The sequence below is a fragment of the Bemisia tabaci genome, chromosome 10 (assembly GCF_918797505.1).
Source record: "Bemisia tabaci chromosome 10, PGI_BMITA_v3".
NCBI classification, from domain to species: Eukaryota; Metazoa; Arthropoda; class Insecta; order Hemiptera; family Aleyrodidae; genus Bemisia; species Bemisia tabaci.
The window spans coordinates 37,546,282-37,563,146 of record NC_092802.1 but is presented as its reverse complement, the minus strand read 5'-3'; the positions used below and the strand labels follow the sequence as shown (position 1 = coordinate 37,563,146).

Below are 16,865 nucleotides of genomic sequence, written 5' to 3'. Positions count from 1 at the left end.
CTTTCCAACCGTTCGACTCCCCCGATGTAACATGTACTATACTACATGCCCTTTTGCCTTATGGGTAATGACGCCATTCTGGTACACCCGGGAAAATTTGATTTTTTTCTGCATCTGGTATTCGTAAAAGTTTTCGTGAAATGTTTTGCTTTTAAGCATAACAATCTCGCACGAACGTATTACCTGGTTAAAGTATTTTAGGGCCTCCTTATGCTTTAAATACTTATATCCGAGGCAGTACTTTCAGATCGATTTGAAAATATTACGAACAGTCACGTGATCTCTTCATTTTAGTGACGTATTACTGTGCTACTTTGTGATTGGTTCATTTTATTGGCGCAGCATCGACACGTCAGCTGTTTGCGGCATTGAGCGGAAGGTTTAAGGTTATGTCATGGACCATGTGAATGAATAAGGACCCCCAACTCCAGTTAGCGGAGACATTAGCGCTGCCTATATTTTCATCCATGGCCGATGTCACCGCCGGCCGGCCGGTCCCTCTCTTTCCCGCGACCCGCGCTTCCCCTCCCCCTGGCTGAACTCCTCTTCATGCGGCCCCGCTCCCCCGCGACCTGCGCGCCCTACCTCGCGGCGTCGCGACGCCGCTGTCCGCTAGATCGCGTTGACGCACCAGCTTTAGAGGTTCCGCCGCTCTTTCCCGTCGTCTGATTTACAGTGGATCCTTTATGTTTCCATTCACCACCAACTTACGTTCGTCACAAAGTGCTTGTGGAAAGTTTCAGATTTTCGCGGTCGATCTGTAATTTTGAAGTGTTTTGCGATTAAAGAATCCCACTTCAAATTCCATCTTCGTCAGCCTTCGGGTACATAAGTTGGTAGTAATATGCTTTGTCAAAGAAGCGCCCTTCAACGCTTGGGCGTTGGAACTGCTTGTTTTGCATTTTTTCTTAGTTTTGTGTATAGTTTTGTGTATAGCTTTTGTCTATAGCTTTGTCTATGGCTTTTCGCAGTATAATTCCGTGCTTTCCGGGGCTCATCCGGAAAAAGAGATACGCACTTACGTCAGAGCATTTTCCCTTAATCTTTTTTGCGTTTTTCCTTAGCTTTGTGTATAGCTTTGTCTATGGCTCTTGTGTATAGTTTTTTTCAAAAATATGTAGAAGAAAACACGGGAAACAAGGCTAAAAATTACACTTAAAAATCCTCTTTTGCATGAAAATCCTCATAAAAATGCTCTTCGTTTTGATTTTCTCGGCCATCATGTAGTCTGCAGGTTTCTATTTGGAATTTTTATATTTTATTTTAATTCTTCCGACTGAAAATGGCTCAGTTTTGGGCCGAAACGACTCGGATTTTTAAGTGTAATTTTTAGCCTTGTTTCCCGTTTTTCTCGTATGTTTTTGATAGCACCATTGTTGCGGGCTGCTGCTTTAAAAATTTTAACCTATGGTTTCTTCTATAGCTTTCGTGCATAGCTTTGTCTATCAATGTCAATAATCAACCCGTATTTCGGCCATCTTCTTTTGGTCTATAAAAAAAGCTCGGTTTGCATGAACAGAGGATACGGTTCCTGGAACCGAACAGTGCGGCCGATGTAGGACACAGTGCTTACGACTCATATGCTACCGTGCTAAAGAAGAACGCCGTACGAGCTTTCAGACGTTGCCGAAGTTTCACGGATAAAATGCGGATCTACAGGAAAATTTGTGAAGATTTCTCCTCCAATTTTTCGAAGAATTACATTCGCAACCAGATGTGGATTATCTGAAAATCTCGAGAGAAAATATTCACAAATCTCCTCAAAAATGAATGTTGTATCGGAGGAAATTCGGCAGCTCTCAAATGTTCATACGGCGTTTTTCCTATGCACGGCAGTCGGGCCTGACTTTCTTCCCGAGTGTTTGATCAACATCCAAGCGAACCTTGTTCTCGAACGTCGACTGATCAATAGAACACGTCCTTTTCATGTGCGGTTGCGATTCCTGGAATTTTTCCCCCAGGACGCGCTACTCGAGGTATCCACATTAACGAGTGCGTAAGAGATGAATTAACGACGGCATTAACGAAGTCGACATCAAAACCCACTCGCATGCACCATTAAAAGTGAAGGGCGTCATCCCGTTTTTTTCATTTCGAACATGTATTGATTTCAATTTCTATCATTTTTTTTAAATTTTTGACATTGTTCCCGAAGAGAACTGATGTGTTCACTGGAAAAAAAACACACTACATCTAGAGTCCAGACTCTTGAAAACATTGACAAGAAAAAATACTCTTGATTCAATCGGATTTTTGCTTGAATCAAAACGAAATCCGCTTAAATTAAGAGGCTTGGTTCTTATTTAAGCTAGATTCTGATTGAATCAAGAGTACTTTTTCTTGTCGATGTTTTTAAGAGTCTGGACTCTAGATCAAATGTGTTTTTTTTTCCAGTGTGTGCATCACGAGGAAGAGTGAAATATATTAAGAGTATTTAAAATTTGTTTTTTGTCTGATTCGATGTCAAAAGCCTCCTCAATCCTCCGTTTATCAGCTCAGTTAGGCTGCGAGAAATCATAAGTTAGTAGGTCTACACTATTTCAAACGCCACCAGCTCATCAATGCTGTCATCCTAAGGGAAAACGCCGTATCAGCCTTTAGACATTACCAAGTCTCCCCTGATAAAATATTTATTTTTGAAGAAAGTTATGTGTACTTATCGCTAGAATTTTCAAATATAAAAGATTGAATTGCGAACAAAATCGTCTGGAAATCGGGAGAAAAATATCCAGAAGTTCCCCCGATACATTCGGTTTTTATCGAAGAAAATGTGATAATGTTTAATGGCTCACATCACAAGGCTATTTTACTTGGCACGACAGCAAAGAGTTGGGTCATTCAGGCTTTGCTTTTACATCAGCGCGATGTACAGCCAGTTCGCCTTCAAGTGTCTACATATGCAACACGGGCATCCTTCGAGTACGAATAGTTGTATCCAAGCTTTGAGCCGTATTTACGGCTGTTCTTTTGTTGGAACCGTATTCATAAACGCTCCTTAAGTTTTTACTATGTTTGAGGGAGGCTTGGGAATGTTCTTGCCACTTCAACACTTTCAAGATTTCAAAGATTTGTCCTTTTTTTACCGCTATGTAGGATCTATTGAAACTCCCCTAATCACGATGTATACCATTTAGGATCTCCTAGGAACAGGAGATGTTTAACGAACGATAGTGCCTACGACCAGTTTGGGGAAAAACTGTATAGATCACTTTCAAAAAGACTCAAGTGACAAAAAAAATCGGAAATCGAGTGTCCGTCGGTTCAGTATTGCTTAGGCATATATGCATATTGATGCAATGTGGCAAGCAGGAAAACGGAATTATGAGGCCCAAAAAACATCTAAAAAGTCCATTTATTCTAAAAAGACTCAAGCGACAAAGTTTTTCATAGTACTCGCTCATCTTTATTTCCAATTCGAATCCGTCACGCATTTATCTCGACTTTTCAAGAATAAGAGGGTAAACATTTGTTTTTGCCGACCAAACATGTCTCCGTTTTCGAGATTCTAGTAAGTTATTGTGCTCGTAAGGGATCATCACTCATCAGTAAGGCAATTATTATCCTGTCTAAGGTAGATAAAATGCAAATGACAGCAATCTTGCACATTATACCTTGAAATACTAAAAATTTGACTTTAAATGCGACAAATATGTTGCAATAATTCCGTTTGATCTAAAAAAAAAGCCAGGCTAAAATTTATTTTTTTCTTTCTACGTTTGAATTGTGAGCAAATTTTTGAAACAGCCTTTGATACTTAGAACGGGTCGATTAGAACAGCTTCACTGTTTTTTTCGAATTATCATACTGGCGCTTAAATCTTTCGGAGAGTGACCGATTGAACTGTATTTACGTCCCAAGGCGTGAATACAACTATTCGTACTCAATGGTTGCCCGTGTTGCATAGTCATATGATTGAAGGCGCACTGGCGTTCCTCGATCGCAGCTCATGAATGTGCGAGGTGCGTCGAAAAAAACAAAGTTCTGTGACAAATGTATGTGAACGGATTTGTGAAAAGGGACCGTGTCTTCCGGATAACGATTTTCCTTAATTTTTTGCGAACACTTACAACACGTTTTTCCGCAAACTAAGTATTTTTGTTCAAACATTGTTCATTCCATTTTTGTTGTTTAACTTCAGGGCTGATGTCTCCATCAATTATTGAGATTTCAGCGTCAAACTTGCGCCAAAATTTCCAGATTTTCTTCTACCATAGATCTGCAAACATTTAAGGAAAATCGTCTTGCAGAAGATAAGGTCCTCTTTCATAGATCTGGTCACATATGAGTTCGGAAATATTTCATGCGGAATTTGAATACTTTAAATTTAATGAAATTTTCCCCACCCTGCATTTGAGCTTTCCCTCCCGCCAAGGATGCAATTTTTCATGAGGAATAAAATTATGGAATTTCCTGTAAAATATTTTATGAAATTTCAGAAAAATATACAAAATATTAAAAAATAAGTTTCTAAATTAAATGTAAAAATAAAAGAAAAACGACTGGTTTTTGCTTTCTGGTGCTATTTAGTGCGTGTTGTATACCCAGCTCTTGAAAATATGCTCCATATTTTTTTTCATACTTTCCAAAACTGTGTGAAATGTCATGAAATTTTCATGGAGTTTTCCAATATTTCATATTTTTCATTTCACCCGTGCAACCCTGCCAAATGCCCCGTAACGCCACCGCTAAGCGCAAAATAAAAGCGCTTAACGACGACAAGATAAAAAACGAGGCGGGCGGAAATGGACAAAAAGTAAGGGTGTCAGAATAAGAGAGAGAAAGAGATGCGAATTGGAAGGAGGACTCACGAGGAATAAAATTATGGAATTTCTTGTGAAATACTTCATGAAATTTCAGAAAATTATAAATAATATTAAAAAATAATTTTCTAAATTAAATGTTAAAATAAATGAAAGGCGACTGGTTTTCGTTTTCTGGTGTTTTTAGTGCGTGTTGCATACCCAGCCCTTGAAAATACGCTCACATATTTTTTTCAATTTTCTATTTTTCATTTTGCCCGTGCAACCCTGGCAGAAGCCCTGCATCGCCACTGCTAAGCGCAGAATAAAAGCGCTCAACGACGACGGGATAAAAAACGAGGAGGGCGGAAAAAGACAAAAAATAAGGGTGGTAGAAAAAGAAAAAGGGATAGGAATAGGAAAAGGAAAAGGAAAAGGAAAAGGAAAAGGAATAGAAAAATAAAAAGAAGGAGGACTCACGAGGAATAAAATTATGGAATTTCATGTAAAATACTGCACGAAATTTCAGAAAAATATAAATATTATTAAAAAATCATTTTCTGAATTAAATGTAAAAATAAATGAATGGCGACTGGTTTTTGCTTTTTGTTGCTTTTCAGTGCGTGTTGCATACCTAGCCCCTGACAGTATTTGTCATATTTTTCACACTTTTGTGGAATTTCATGAAATATTTCACTGAAATTTTCGATATTTCAGATTTTTCATTTCACCCGCGCAACCCTGTCAGATGCCCCGCATCGCCACCGCTAAGCGCAGAATAAAAGCGCTCAACGACGCCGGGATAAAAAACGAGGCGGGCGGGAAAAGACAAAAAATAAGGGTGGTGGAAAAAGAAAAACAAGAAGAAGAAGAGAGAGATGCGAATCGTGCGGAGGACTCACCCGCTTGCCGTCTTTGAGCATGATGGATGTGGGTAGGGCGAAATTGCTCTTGGTCAATTTGGCTTGGAAGGCGCTCACCGGGAGCGGCTTGGGGGGGAGGAGGGGGGGCGCGGCGCCCCCGGGGGGCAGCGAGGGGGGCAGCGCCGCCGGCGGGCTCCCGATCATCTTCGCCTCGCTGCAATTGTTGTTCGTATCGCTATCGCTTTTCTTCACTTTCCGTTTCACTTCCAAAAGTTTCTCCGTCATCCTGCCGTCGTCCTCGGCACTCAGCCACGCCACCCACCGATCAACTTCCGCACTTCCGCGGTCGCACGCACGGGTCTCGCCGCACTGTCATTCCGCAAAATCCGCAAAATCCGCAAGATCCGTTAAATCCGTAACTCCTTTCAAAGGCCACAAAATACTTTTTTCTCCAAACGCACTATAAGCTTTCACCGCAGGATAGGGTTACCGCTTTTCACTTGGTTCTTACGTATATTCTCCGCAAAGCTCCGTAGATCTGCAAAATCCGCAAATCCGTTAAATCCGTAACTCCTTTCAAAGGCCACAAAATACTTCTTTCCGCAAACGTACCGTAAGCTTTCACCACAGGATTGGCTCAATCGTTTTTTACGTATATTTTCCGCAAACCTCCGTAAGATTCGCAAAATCCGTTGAATCCGTAACTCCTTTCAAAGGCCACAAAATACTTCTTTCCGCAAACGCACTGTAAGTTTTCACCACGGGATAGGCTCGACCGCTTTTCACTTGGTTCTTACGAATATTTTCCGCAAACCTCCGTAAGATCCGTAAAGTTCACAAGATCCGTGAAATCCGTAACTCTTCTCGAAGTCTACCCGATAATTTTTTTCGTCTTCGAACGCACTATAAGCTTTCGCCACAAGATAGGTTCAATCGTTTTCCGCTTGGTTCTTACGAATATTTTCCGCAAACCTCCGTAAGATCCGTGAAGTCCGCGAGAAAATCCGCAACTCCTTTAGAGGTCCACCTGATAAATTTTTTCTACTTAGAACGCACTATGAGCTTTCACCACTTTAAGTTTTGGTTCCCGTCTTAATTTGAGAATTGAGACCAGAGCGAGGTAACGTTAATTTTGACTAGATTATGATTCAGAGAGTTTGATCGCAACGTTGGGTTCTTTTTATTTCTTATTATTATTATTTTCTTAAGAAAAAAAATAACCAATGTTACACGCTTTAATTTATTTTGAATTAAATGAGAAATTACTGATCTTCAAAAACAACTAAAATATTTAGTATTTTCAAGTTGAGACTAGATTAATGTCAACCGCAGAAAGTTCGCTTTCTCTTCAATCGAGAACTGTTTCTAAGACGATCGTTGCCGAACGAGGGATGCAAAATACAAGTTTCATTCACGATCAATTCTCGACACTACGGCACCACGCATTCATTCCGAAAAGGTGAAAAACGACAAATGATCAAAGTTTCAGTCCGAAACGATTAATTCACACTGAAAAAAGGACGAGGTAACTTTCGATCGTAAACTTTCCTGGAAATTGACTAGATTCGACGCCGGGCGGAAGTAGACTAATGAGGGCCCGATTGAAAAATGTCAACTTTTTTATCAATTACGAGGAACGAAGGGAAGCGAAAGCCTAACTATTAATAAGAGGCTTTTGCGAGGGCAGCGAGAGACTCGTAAGAATAGCGCCCCGAGAGCGGCTTCACTTTTTCCGCGAAACGGTCACCTAAGTGGAAAGTTGTCGTCCGCCTTGTAAAAGTTGTGAAGCTGGAAGTCCTCTCGGCGGGTCAATTGTTCCGTCTTGGTGCTTGACACCGGAAATTGCTCCTCGAGACCTGTAACAAGAAGATGGAAAAAATTATGCTTCGCCGTGTTCCTTGATTCCTGGAGCGGCTAGTATTCAGTCGTTTATTAACCCCGGTCTGACGGGCTTGATTTTTTAGGCTCGAGGTCGAAGCTTGCTATAATGGACCACTAGACAAGGCACGGAGTTCAGCATTCTGATACATTTTTTTTTCAACCAAAATTTAACGTAGAACATGATTCGTGCAACAAAAATTACTGCGATAGAGAATTCGCAGGTGTCTTAAATTTTGTGAATTTCATCTTTAAAATGGCACTGCTAGGAAAACTGAGCACGAGGATATCCTTCGTTTCTACATTGGACAATTATTAAGTAGTAGAAGAGATAGAAAACTACACAATAAGGGGAAAAACGAGGATTAGAGATTAAAAATTTAATAATTTTAGATAAAAACACTAAGAAACGTGGTCCGAACTGTAAGTAAAAAGTTCGTAAAATAGTGCTGGGTCCACACAAGTTTAAGGGGAAAACAAGACCAAAAAGTTCAAAAATTTTCAATCAGAGTAGAAAATTTTGAGCTCTAATTAGTACCAGTCTTGTTTTGTTTGGCCTTGTTTTTCCTCGTAAAATATTTTGGAAAACTCATCATTTTAAAACCTTGTAACTGAAGAAGTTCACTTGAGATCTGTTAAGGGCTGGACTACAGCCTACAGCTTTGCAATTCAGTTTTTTATAGGTTTTAGGGTTTTGTGCAATTTTCAATTTTATAAACCTTTTTTCAGAACAAGATTTAAGTGGCTCCAGACAGAACTTGATCCGACCATTTGTATACTTTGCTAGGATTGCAGGGATGATTTCAGAAACCAATTCTCAGGATCCCAAGAATTTTCCCTCTGTGAAACTGAGAATTCCTCGTCCACGCAACTTTTCAATGACTGCTCCGCTAATTGGATGTATTTCTGTCAAACGGAACTATTGTGCATTATGACGTGCGCCCTGTTATGCATCTATACTTATGGGTCTCAGGGCTCATGTCTCAATGCACATAGTTCCGTTTGATAGAGATACGTCCAATTAAGTAAGGGAACATTCCAAAAGCCTCGCGAGCAGAAATTACATAAAAAAGCATTGCATTCTGCTTCTTTTCCCCAATTTATCTGGACTAAATTCACTAAGTAAAAAGTTGGTGTTCTGCACCAGTGGAAATTTGACCCGGCTATAACTCAGTTGGCGCTCCGTATCGGCAATACTGATGTTGCACGTGCATCAAAAAAATTGGTTCATTGCACTAACGTTGATGATACCCTGGTAAAAATTGGCGATAAGAGCTGCGTTTCAAAATACCATAGGAATTCTTATAGCCGGCTAAAAAAGGCTACAGAAAAGCATATAGCTGGCTGTAGAATGCGGAGAAAATCATATGGCCGGGCTATACGAAGCGATAAAAAAGTATGCAGCCGGACTATAGTTTCTATCGCCGGGCTTTACACTTTATTGCCTGGCTGTTGCTTTTTTGCCATCGATTATAAAAGGCTATGAGAAATTGTGTAGAAATTCGTATGCTTTGGAAATCAATAAGTTTGATACGGAACCACCTTGTTTACAAAACACACTATATTTTCCTTCAATACATTTTTTTTTTCATCAATTAAAAAGAAAATAATCCATACAGGATGTGGAAACATTTCAAAATCATGAGTTGAATGACGCTGACTCCGCCAGATTAAATATTAGAGCCTAACACAAAGCGGAGCGGCGACGCACTGGCGCGGCGCCTACAAACCTAACAGGGATACTTCACGCATTGCGCAACGCGTGAAGTATCCCTGTTAGGTTTGTAGGCGCCAATGCGCGTTTCGCGCTGGCTGCCTGCCTGCCACGGAGCTTCAAGCAACTATTTCACACCAGAGGTATTGCACAGTATCATACGAAACTGAAGGCGCTCTAATATATTAGGAATGGCAGGAATCCATCAAAAGTACGGAGCTTTCCTCGCAAAATAAATCAAGATACTACCGCCCAAAAAGAAAGCAGTGGTCCAAAAACTCACTAAGTCCTAGCATCCGTAATTGGTGACGTTTAGCATACACTTTATTGCCTGGCTGTGAGTTGCTTATTCGCCATCGGCTATAAAAGGCTATAAGAAATTGTGTAGCCGGCTATAGAAGCTATTGGAAATCTTACAGCCGGCCGTAGGTGTAGGTCTACGGTATTTTGGAACACAGATTCTACTGCCAATTTTTACCAGGGTATGGAGTTAAATAAATGTCCAGAAGCAAATAGTTGGTAGGAAACATCCTATTGGTGCGTAGCACCAACTAGAGTCAGCAAGAGGAGGCCTCAACTTCTCCGTTGCAGCGTGTGCACGTGATTCAAATCTAGGTGTACTCGTAAGATAGTATCAGTGCCCCACAGAGTCAAAAGGTACCTAACTCACTCGGGTACCCCTTTTGAAAAAATCGAGTTAGTGTCGCTTTGAAGAATTTCCAATGACGGTTCCGTGTGTGTGAAAAATTTGGTAGCCCTATCTCACGCCGGTTATGAGATACGATTCAAAAATTTCGATTCACATCGGAACTAATGAGTCCGACGCAAAGTTTATCTCTGATGTCTCGGAATGACCATAATGGAGTTAGGTGCCTTTCAACTCTGGGATACTGATGTTAAAAAGTTTGGATTTCAGAGTATTTGGTCTCAAATACGGGGAAAAAGAAAAGAGGAAATTATACTTTTTATTTCTCACAGAGTGTGTGTCGATTGATGTTTTCGGAAAACTGAAAATGAATTTTTATCACCTAGACACTTGCATGATAGTCCATCATATTTCCTACAGTATACCACACAACATTATTGGTTTGCATTTGTTGTTTCGCCTTTTTTCAACTTGATAAGTGCGTACGTCACGCAATGATATCTTTAAGGTGATTCGAGGGATCGAAGGACGCCATATTTTGTGTCAGAACGACGTGCGATATAGCGCATCGATTGGCTCTATTTTTTTAGTTACTAATCATTTTTCTCGAATTTTGAGATAGCAATTCTGTTGTCAGGAGACTAAAGCACTCACTTTCCAATTTTTAACAAACAAATTCAACGTAATAAAGGCGTGGTTTTTTTTAGAGAGAAAACATCGTATTCGATACTGATATCGAAACTGCACTCGAATGCGATATTTTCTCTCTGAAAAAACCACGCCTTTATTACATTGAATTACTTTGTTAAAATTGGTAAGTGAGTGCTTTAGTCTCCTGACAACAGAATCGCGATCTCAAAATTGGAGAAAAATGACGAGTAGCTGAAAAAATGGAACCAATTGATGCGATATATGGCATGCCGTTCTGACACAAAATATGGCGTTCATCGAATCACTTTGACTCTCCAAAACGCCTTGTAATGTTTAATTGTGTAGATTTTTTCCAAAAGGTCGCAAGTTCATTGCAAAGTTTCAAAATCGCGAAGGACACTTGGACGTATTTATGCTAAAAGGAACTATGTGCATAGGATTTGCGTGCAACATAGTTCCTTTTAACATAAATACGTCCAGTTAGACTATGTTTTGTGATACTACAATTTCTGACTCATCCATAAAATCACCTACCTACATGGGGATATTCATGAGACATACGTCGGTTTTAAAATAAGCCGGCGATATTAGTTCGTAATTGCAAAATGCAATCTAGTTTATTTTTGTACGAATGGATGTCTGAAAAAATCCTATCAGGTGAAAGGGATGATAATTTTACTCTTGCGATTGAACATGTAAAGTGATACTTTCAGGGAATTTTTTCCAATTGTCTACCCACAGAGTAATGAAACGTACGTTGTGATTTTCGGACATTTTGATGGAATTGCAGCCTTGTATAAAAAAACTACTTCAATTTTGGTTTAGATATTGACTCACTACGTCGAGTGTTATATAACTCCGCAACGGATTCTAAGGACAACGTTCAAATTTATGAAAACAATAACGACCCAACGTGACATTGAAAGAAAGGAGAAACCTGATATAAAGCAGAAAAACCGTTGTAACCGTTCATACGCTAACTAGCATGCATTTGATGTAATCAAAAACCGTCTATCTGGTAGCGAATTCGTTGAAAAATAAAACTTTGATATACGGAGTCCTCAAAAGAGTTGTCGCCGAGAGAAAGAGAGAGGTTTGCCTCGGTTTTCAGCTTTGCGAAAAAAATACCACGAACAGAAAGTCTTGGAAGAATAGTGATAGGATTTTATAAAGCACTGTTGTAAAAACAGGAAAGCTAACGTGAGTTATGTCAGATGCATTTTATTATGTCATCGAAAAATGGAAAAGGCATCTAGGCATCTTGGCATCTAGGTTGATCTATCGATCTCTTTCTCACTGGTAATTAGACTTTTTTTGTAAAACATGTGATTAAAGCAAACAATTCAGAAGTGTGCGCAAGTTGTCAAGAAGAAAATGTAAAAAGCATTTCGAACATTTTGAACATACTGGAGAGAAAAAATCCGATTGAATCGAGGATAATATTTCACGAAATTGTGAGTGCGACGTTATACCGTCTGCGCGTAGAAATTCGCATGAATCAAATTTTCTAAAATTTCGCTTGTCGTTAATAACTCGTGTTTTTGCCTCTGCTCCGTTTTGTAATTTTTTTTTTTTTTTTTTTTTTTTTTTTTTTTTTTTTTTTTACAAAAAAAGAGAACCATAAAATCCTTTGCACGACATGAAAATGAACTAGAAAGAGGGCAAAAACAGCGAAAACTAAATTATATGCGGCTTCGTGTCTACGGCAAAACCGCAAATCGGATCTGGCTTGTGGTGTTTCGCAATATCCACCCACATTCTATTTTAACCAAAAAGAGTAAATCAATTGTATTGCTTGGAATTTTCACATAATATTCTTTAATAAAACACGAAAAACCAGGAAAAGTTTTAGGAGCGACGTTGAGCTTCTTTCCATTTAGAAAATGAATTATAACACTAAATCTGCCGTTTTGCAAATCGAGTCACGAGTTTTTTTACTTTTACAGTAAATGTGTTTCATGAAGTAAAACCACCTTCCGCAACACACACACACTATGTAAATTACACTGATAGAATGATCTTCAGAGAAATATTTATTTTGGGTCCATCCTGAGTCATATGAATTAATTAAACAAAATACTGAAAATTTTATCGCGCCAGCGATGCATATTGATTGATGATTTAAAAAAAAGTGGTAAGTAAATCGATTTGACTGATATTAGTAAAAACTAAATATCTTTTACGCAAGGAACGATTAAAATTGAAAAATTCCCTTTTTCTAGTTTGGTACCGTGCGACTGTTCCGGCTACACGAACCTTACGCTTTAACTACCTAACTGGAAAGTTCTATTGAACACAGAATTTGGTATAAGTGAAATGTACATCGATTCATGTAAAAATGATGATCTGGGACAAAAATTTAAAAATATTTTTGAAATACGGGACCACTAAGGACATCGCTCTACAGTTTAATTTTTTTTAAAAAAAAAAATAACGAGAACAGATTTTGGAAATCTAATAAAAATACCTGACGTACATTTTTTTTGCTTTTGTCTTGTTAAAAAATATAATATCATAAACGTTTAAAAATAATTTCAAAGGCATTTTCCCGATATACGTAGAGGTCATCGAAATCATCCCGACAATCCGAACATAATTTCAACAAGACTATTGAAATACCTCCGATTTACACAGAAGCTCTGGTTCTCACCTCGCGTTATCTTTTGACTGCGTTCGGTCATCCGCATTCCAAGTTAAAGCAAAAATACATTTTTACTTTGAAGCAAAATTGTTTTATTTTTCCCTCCTCATTTTTCAGAGGTTGTATTTTAACCTAGTATAAGTTTATCTTATAAGTTAAACCTCAGTTTTTTAAAGATGTAACTTACATCTAAAAACATTCTGTACATATTATAACTCTTTTACAAAAAAAAAAAAAAAAAAAAAAAAAAAACTCGCGTTATCAATCATCGTAAGAAAAACCACGTGGGCGCAATGAAAAAAAAATGTCTCACGATAATACAACATAATCGAGTCAAGACGTACCTTGAGAGACGTTTATCACGGGGCGACACACGCCGGTCGCGGCGCGTGGAGCACCAAGGGCGCGCGGGGAGGGGCGCAGAGGGGGGGGGGCGGCCTCGTCTGGCGCGCGAAACCACACGGGAGAGCGAGCGGCGAACGGGAACGGAGGTCCGTCGAACGAGGCACGAGAAACCGCACTGGATGGAAACAATACCACGCGACACGTTCCGGCCAGCGCCGGGGGGAGGGGCGCGGGGGGCGACGCGGCGCGGCGAAAAAGAACTTTTAAATTGCGTTAGAGTAGGAAAGTTCGCGTGGCGCCACTTGACGCGCGGCGTCGCGGGAGGAGGGCGGCCGCCCCCCCGCCCCGCCGCCCGCCCGCCCGCCCGCGCGCGAGTGATCTGCGGCGAAAAGCAGTAACGAGGGATTTTCAGGCGGGCGCGGCGCGGGTCGGGGGGTGGCGGCTAATGGTCGCGGGGGGTGGGGCGGGGAGGGCGGCGAGGAGACACAGCGCGACTGGTCACAGGTGCGTACGACGGGTCACGTGATGGCAGGAGCGTGGGAACCAATCACAGGGCGCCGGTCGCGTGCCGCCCGGACACCGCCGAGAGAGAGCGCGCCGGGCGGAGGGGGTGGGCGGGAACGAGGGGGGAGTACCGAAGCGCCGACGGTGGATCTGATAGCGACGGGAGGGGGGGTGCCCGCCCCCGCCCGACGCCACCCCCTCGCGCGCTCCGCCGGGCGGAAGAGAAACGGAGAAAGAGGGATGGTCGGAAGCTTTTGCAAGAGAGAAACAGACTGGAAGTGAGAGGGGAGATACAGGACGCGAGAGAAACAGAGAGAGAAGGAAACGTCGGACGAGGAGCTTGACGAGGGAGGAGGGTGAAAAGAGTAGTAAGGGCCAGGAAGGAGAGAAGTAGAGAACGAATAATGCCAAAATCCTTGTTAGAGAGAGACAGAGTGACCACGCGGGTGAGGGGCGTGAAGAGAGACAGAGAGAGATTAGGGACTGGAAAAAGAGGAAGAGAGAGAGCATCGTAAGGAGGTATAGGGATAGGAAAGAGAGAAACAAAGAACGAAGATTGCAAAAGCGCAGGAGAGTCCTGACGGGCGGACAAGTGAGAGAGAGAGAAAATGTAGCTAAGACAGGAAGGAGACATACAGTGAAGCTTCGTGTGTTTGAGAGAGAGAAAGAGAGATAGAGTAAGCACCGGTTGAGAGGAAGAAAAAATACGAGGGCCAGGAAGGCGAGAAACAGAGCGAGGTGCGGGCAGGAACGGGAGAGAGAAAGGAGGGGGAGGTAGAGCACGAGCATCGGCGCAAGAGAGAAAAGAGACGAGAGAGAGGGAGAGATGAAGAGAGGTCGCAGAAGTCCCTGGAGTGATAAAAACGAGTGACGATCTAATAGCGGTGAGAGAGCGCCGCCCGGGCCGGGACGCTAAAAGCGAGAGAGAGCGAGGGGGGTCGGGGGGCAGTCGACGCGGAGGGGGTGGGCGGAAAAGCTCGGGTAAATTAGCGCGAGAGAGAGAGAGAGAGAGAGCGCCGAGCGGAAAAAAGTGGGACCGGACGCGGACGGAGGAAAAAAAAAGTAGGGCGCTGAAGAGAGAAAGAAGAGATAACTCAGCGCAGCGCGGTTCGGCCGGGCGATCGACGGAGAAAGTGAGAGGCACCAGCCGGCGGCGATGGTGGGATAGAGATAGCCGAGGGTGGACAATAGCGCGAGGAGGGGGGGAGGGGGGCATGCGGCAAACAGCGGCGGTCGTATGACTAATGCATTGTTCCGGGGGGAGGAAGAAACGCGCAAGCGGGGGTTGGAACCCGGGTGGGGTTGCGCGGTTTCGTGCGGCGTCGGCGGTAGCTTCTTGGAGCCGGGAGCCACATCGCGACGCGCCGACGGCGACCGACCCTCGCGCCGGGTCGCGGCGGGCGAAGGGTGGCGGCGGGTGTGTATTTCTGGAGATAGTGAGAAAAATCTGTCCGGCGACCGGCGCGGCTCGAGGCGCGAGGCGGGCCGCGTCGCGACGCCGTATTAATTTCAGCCCCGGCTCCGACGGCGCCGCCGGATTTCCCGGGATTTCACCCGACGCGCCGCGACGCTATTTTCATCCGTCGCCCGGGCTGGAGCGGAGGGTCTTACGTAACGGGTTCGCGGGGAGGAGTGTGGTCTGCCTTCCGGCGCGTTGGTGAGGGGGCAATGAGCTTTCCGGAGTTACGTCACGGTCTAACTTTGACGATTTCAGCGATTACTTTTCGGCGAAACGATTTTCGGGTCGTGTTTCGTCGAGAGGTAGAGAACGCAAAAAGGCGCATCTGCATGCTGTAATTGGTGTGCTTTTAGAGGCCGTCTCTAAAATCCTTAACGCTAAATTTGCGGTCTTTTGACACCCCCCTGTAACGCTGTGCTAAACCCTCCTAAAAAATTACGTAACGCCTGCTGGGACCTTCTCCCATTTCGATGAAGAATTATCCAAATATCACCTTACGCTGAAAAAAAAAAAAAAAAAAAAAAAAAAAAAAAAAAAAAAAAAAAAAACACATTGGATCTAGAGTCCAGACTCTTGAAAACATTGACGAGAAAAAATACTCTTGATTCAATCGGATTTTTGCTTGAATCAAAACGAAATCCGCTTAAATTAAGAGGCTTAATTATTGATTTAAGCTAGATTTTGATAGAATCAAGAGTACTTTTTCTTGTCGATGTTTTTAAGAGTCTGGACTCTAGATCCAATGTGTGTGTGTTTTTTTTTTTTTTCCAGTGTACATTTACTTGGCAGATTGGCGTTTCTGTTTCGTGAAGAAAAGTGAAAGTATTGCAGGGAATTTTTCGAGATTCTTAAAAACTTCTTAAGACGACTGACGAAAAATTCTACAGGAACTCGAAAAAATCACTGGAACTCGTTACGCAACGCTCTGCTCTATATAGCCCCCTGTAACGCCGCGTAATTCTAGCGTCATTTGCTTTGATTGTACCAGAGACGTTTAAGGCACTTGATACCACTATTTTAACCTCTAGGAAAGCGCGCTGCATACCCCGTCATTTGAAGGCGAACACTAGATAGTTGCAGGACGGTGACATCCAGTTTTTCCATTTGCTTAACTGCGTCATTGTCATTTGGGAATATACATTATTTTGGGAAAATGTTGAAAACATTCGCAAAATGCGGAAGGGGGCCGAAAATAAAAAATAATACTGTTTTTTTTTTGCGCCCTTTCCAGCCGTTCGACTCCCCCGATGTAACATGTACTATACTACATACCGTTTTGCCTTATGGGTAATGACGCCATTCTGGTACACCCGGGAAAATTTGATTTTCTTCTGCATCTGGTATTCGTAAAAGTTTTCGTGAAATGTTTTGCTTTTAAGCATAACAATCTCGCACGGACGTATTACCTGGTTAAACTATTTTGGG

General features: G+C 42.0%; 1 protein-coding gene across 4 annotated transcripts in view; it reads right to left on the bottom strand.

Annotated features, from left to right (window-relative positions):
• Positions 1-16,865, bottom strand: part of LOC109040189 (protein deadpan) — a 92,222-nt gene that overhangs the window by 59,626 nt on the left and 15,731 nt on the right. For 2 of the 4 annotated variants that reach the window (XM_072304991.1, XM_072304992.1), the window contains exon 2: positions 5,642-7,458. In XM_072304991.1, coding sequence (XP_072161092.1) covers positions 5,642-5,887 — 246 coding nt within the window. In that variant the 5' untranslated portion in view covers positions 5,888-7,458. Of the gene's footprint in view, positions 1-5,641; positions 7,459-13,476; positions 13,820-16,865 lie in introns of those variants that run through there. The other 2 variants (XM_019056014.2, XM_019056013.2) reach the window with 2 other exon arrangements.